Below are 3,805 nucleotides of genomic sequence, written 5' to 3'. Positions count from 1 at the left end.
TCCCTACAAAGGACATGAACTCATCATTTTTTATGGCTGCATAGTATTCCATGGTGTATATGTGCCACGTTTTCTTAATCCAGTCTATCATTGATGGACATTTGGGTTGGTTCCAAGTCTTTGCTATTGTGAATACTGCCGCAATAAACATACACGTGCATGTGTCTTTATAGCAGCATGATTTATAGTCCTTTGGGTATATACCCAGTAATGAGATGGCTGGGTCAAATGGTATTTCTAGTTCTAGATCCCTGAGGAATCGCCACACTGACTTCCACAATGGTTGAACTAGTTTACAGTCCCACCAGCAGTGTAAAAGTGTTCCTATTTCTCCACATCCTCTCCAGTACCTGTTGTTTCCTGACTTTTTAATGATGGCCATTCTAACTGGTGTGAGATGGTATCTCATTGTGGTTTTGATTTGCATTTCTGTGATGGCCAGTGATGATGAGCACTTTTTCATGTGTTTTTTGGCTGCATAAATGTCTCCTTTTGAGAAGTGTCTGTTCATGTCGTTCGCCCACTTTTTGATGGGGTTGTTTGTTTTTTTCTTGTAAATTTGTTTGAGTTCATTGTAGATTCTGGATATTAGCCCTTTGTCAGATGAGTAGGTTGTGAAAATTTTCTCCCATTCTGTAGGTTACCTGTTCACTCTGATGGTAGTTTCTTTTGCTGTGCAGAAGCTCTTTAGTTTAATTAGATCCCATTTGTCAATGTTGGCTTTTGTTGCCATTGCTTTTGGTGTTGTAGACATGAAGTCCTTGCCCATGCCTGTGTCCTGAATGGTAATGCCTAGGTTTTCTTTTAGGGTTTTTATGGTTTTAGGTCTAACATAATAAGTCGTTAATCCATCTTGAATTAATTTTTATATAAGGTGTAAGGAAGGGATCCAGTTTCACCTTTCTACATATGGCTAGCCAGTTTTCCCAGCACCATTTATTAAATAGGGAATCCTTTCCCCATTGCTTGTTTTTGTCAGGTTTGTCAAAGATCAGATAGGGCCTGACCCTGTTCTTTAATGTAACGACGCTTGCAAAATATCTGCCGGTATGGCGTTTCGAGGTTTTACATTTTTATATTAAAAAAAGAGAAGTCAGATGGTTTTTTGGAATATGGTGGCCCTCTGTATCCATCGGTTCCACATGTGTGGTGTCAACCAACTATGTATTGAAAATAAAATTGCATCCTTACAAATATGCAGACTTTTTTTCCTTGTCATTGTTCCCTAAACAACACAGTGTAACAACTATTTACTAGCATTTACATTGTATTAGGTACTATGAGTAATCCTGGAGTTGCTGTAAAACTTAAATGTAAAACTTTAAATGAGGATGATTTAAAATATGGAGGAGGATGTGCATAGGTTATATGCAAATACTCTCCTATTTATATTAGGGACTTGAGCATCCACGGATTTTGGTATCCGTGGGGGTCCTGGACCCAACCTGCCATGGATACACAGGGACGACTGTATTTGGCATAGAGGCCTTTCTAGTGCACTTACCAAGGACAGCCACAGCAGGCTGTGATCGCTGAGACGAGTGTGAGTTCAGTGAGGGCAGAGTTTTGTTCTGGTTCTCAGCTGTGTCCCAGCACCTGGGATTGTCCCTGGCACATGGTAGATGCTTAGAAAAGATTTGATGAGAGGGTGACCATACGTGAGGGGAAATTTTCCTCAGTATCAAAACATGTTGAAACTCACACGCTTCCAAGATGACGTATTCTCAGGTCTCCTGTCGTTGCCGTTCTCTGCCTTATGTGATGGTGTTCTGTCTTACCAGAGGCTGTGGCCCTGAGGGAGATCACGTCTACCTGCAGCTGCACCATCTACCTCCAGAGCAGCTGGCCACGCGCCTGCCCGGCATTTCAGAGACAGCCGTGATCTTCGCTGGCGTGGACGTCACGAAGGAGCCAATCCCTGTCCTCCCCACCGTGCATTATAACATGGATGGCATTCCCACCAGCTACAAGGGGCAGGTGATGGTGCTGGCTCTTCTCCCACAGCTGGAAAGAAGGCTGGGACGACGGGGCCCACCTCGCAGTTGTCTCTTTAGATCTTAGAGGAAAAGACAGTTGTTTTCTTCAAGAAAGTACTGTATTGTTTTCTAGATCGCACTTTAAATTTCTATTACTGGAGGATGGAGGGGGGCTTAGTAATTTATTCCTCCTTAGTAAACTGTCATAGATGCATCATTTGCAGCTTTTTCCATTTTATAATTACTTTCCTATATGATCTTGTGTTATTTCTAATGATGTTATACATCGAGGGATCTTTATAATTCCTATTTCTAATGATCTTGTACATTGAGGGATCTTTATAATTCATACCTTTGAGTGGTTTGCGGTTCACACAGAGCTTGTCAATCACTTAGCCTCCTTGTTGGGCGAGGTGGGTGGAAGCTGTGACTTTCCCTGCATAGATGAAGAGGTGAACGGGGGTAGAAGAGTCTGGAACATCAGTCTCCCCTGCTGATGTTCCTCCACCTGCCGTGCTCCTGGGTCCGAGCCGGAGCACAGGTGGTGCGGGCCTCGGGAACATGGGACACGGGGGACAGTCGCAGATGCTGACATTGGAGGTCCTCTGACCTGCTTGTAACAGCAGGTGCTCAGGGGCAGAGGGGAAACTGGGGGATACATTCGGAAGTTTCCCTCTGAAGAAGAGTAGCTATGGTCCTTATTTCCTTCTCAGATACGGTCTTTACTTCCCTCTCTTTGTTTATTGGAGATGGAGACTCGCTCTGTCGCTCAGGCTGGAGTGCAATGGCGCAATCTCGGCTCACTGCAACCTCCGCCTCCCAGATTCAAGCGATTCTTCTGCCTCAGCCTCCCAAGTAGCTGGGATTACAGGCACCCGCCATCATGCCTGGCTAATTTTTGTACTTCCAGTTGAAACGGGGTTTCACCATGTTAGCCAGACAGGTCTTGAACCCCTGAACTCAGGTGATCCACCCGCCTCAGCCTCCCAAAGTGCTGGGATTACAGACGTGAGCCACCACGCCCGGCCTACTTCCCTCTCTTTCTCTGACCCGTAGCACAGACACCCTGTTGAGGGAGGTGGGCTTGTGGAGGAATGGGCACCTTGACATTTCACCTGAAATCTTCCTTTCCACAGGTCCTGAGGCATGTGAATGGCCAGGATCAGATTGTGCCCGGCCTGTACACCTGTGGGGAGGCCGCCTGTGCCTCGGTACATGGTGCCAGCCGCCTCGGGGCAAACTCGCTGTTGGACCTGGTTGTCTGGTCAGGCATGTGCCCTGAGCATCGAAGAGTCATGCAGGCCTGGTAAGTGTTTTCTTCAGGAGCCAGACTATTTGAGAAGGGCAGGAGGTTAGTCTTCTTTCTTTTTTTTGAGACAGGGTCAGCCCAGGCTGGAGTGCAGTAGTGGCACAGTCATAGCAGCCTCAACCTCCCGAGCTCAGGCAGTCCTCAACACCTCAACCTTCAGAGCCCGAAGTAGCTGGGACTGCAGATATGCACCACCACACCTGGCTAATTAAAAAAAAATTTTTTTGTAGAGACAGGGTCTCACAATATTGCCCAGGCTGGTCTTGAACTCCTAGACTCAAACAGTCCTTCTGCCTCAGCTTCCCAAACTGTTGGGATTACAGGCATGAGCCACTGCACCCAGCCGGTTACAAAGCCTCGATTTGTTACTGGAAATTTGCTTAGTGATCATATAGAGGTAGTCTGGGTTTTTTCCCCAGAAGTGATTAAACTGAGAAATCCAGAGATTATATGGTGGTAATGTTGAGACTAGATAGAGGCTGGTTGGGGATCTTAACAGTTAAGGTGACATTTTTGGGGT

At 46.0% G+C, this 3,805-nt stretch overlaps 1 protein-coding gene across 1 annotated transcript; it reads left to right on the top strand.

Annotated features, from left to right (window-relative positions):
- The first annotated feature begins 16 nt into the window (after positions 1–16).
- LOC116465293 (succinate dehydrogenase [ubiquinone] flavoprotein subunit, mitochondrial-like) lies at positions 17–3,568 on the top strand. Its single transcript, XM_032148427.3, has 2 exons — positions 17–1,977; positions 3,113–3,568. The coding sequence occupies exons 1-2, from the start codon at positions 1,714–1,716 to the stop codon at positions 3,284–3,286; spliced, it is 438 nt and encodes a 145-aa protein (XP_032004318.2). The 5' UTR covers positions 17–1,713; the 3' UTR covers positions 3,287–3,568.
- The last annotated feature ends 237 nt before the right edge of the window (positions 3,569–3,805 follow it).

Source organism: Hylobates moloch, unplaced genomic scaffold (assembly GCF_009828535.3).
Source record: "Hylobates moloch isolate HMO894 unplaced genomic scaffold, HMol_V3 SCAFFOLD_4273, whole genome shotgun sequence".
Classification (NCBI taxonomy): domain Eukaryota; kingdom Metazoa; phylum Chordata; class Mammalia; order Primates; family Hylobatidae; genus Hylobates; species Hylobates moloch.
The sequence above is the reverse complement of the archived record's forward strand: the minus strand, read 5'-3'. Positions and strand labels throughout refer to the sequence as shown.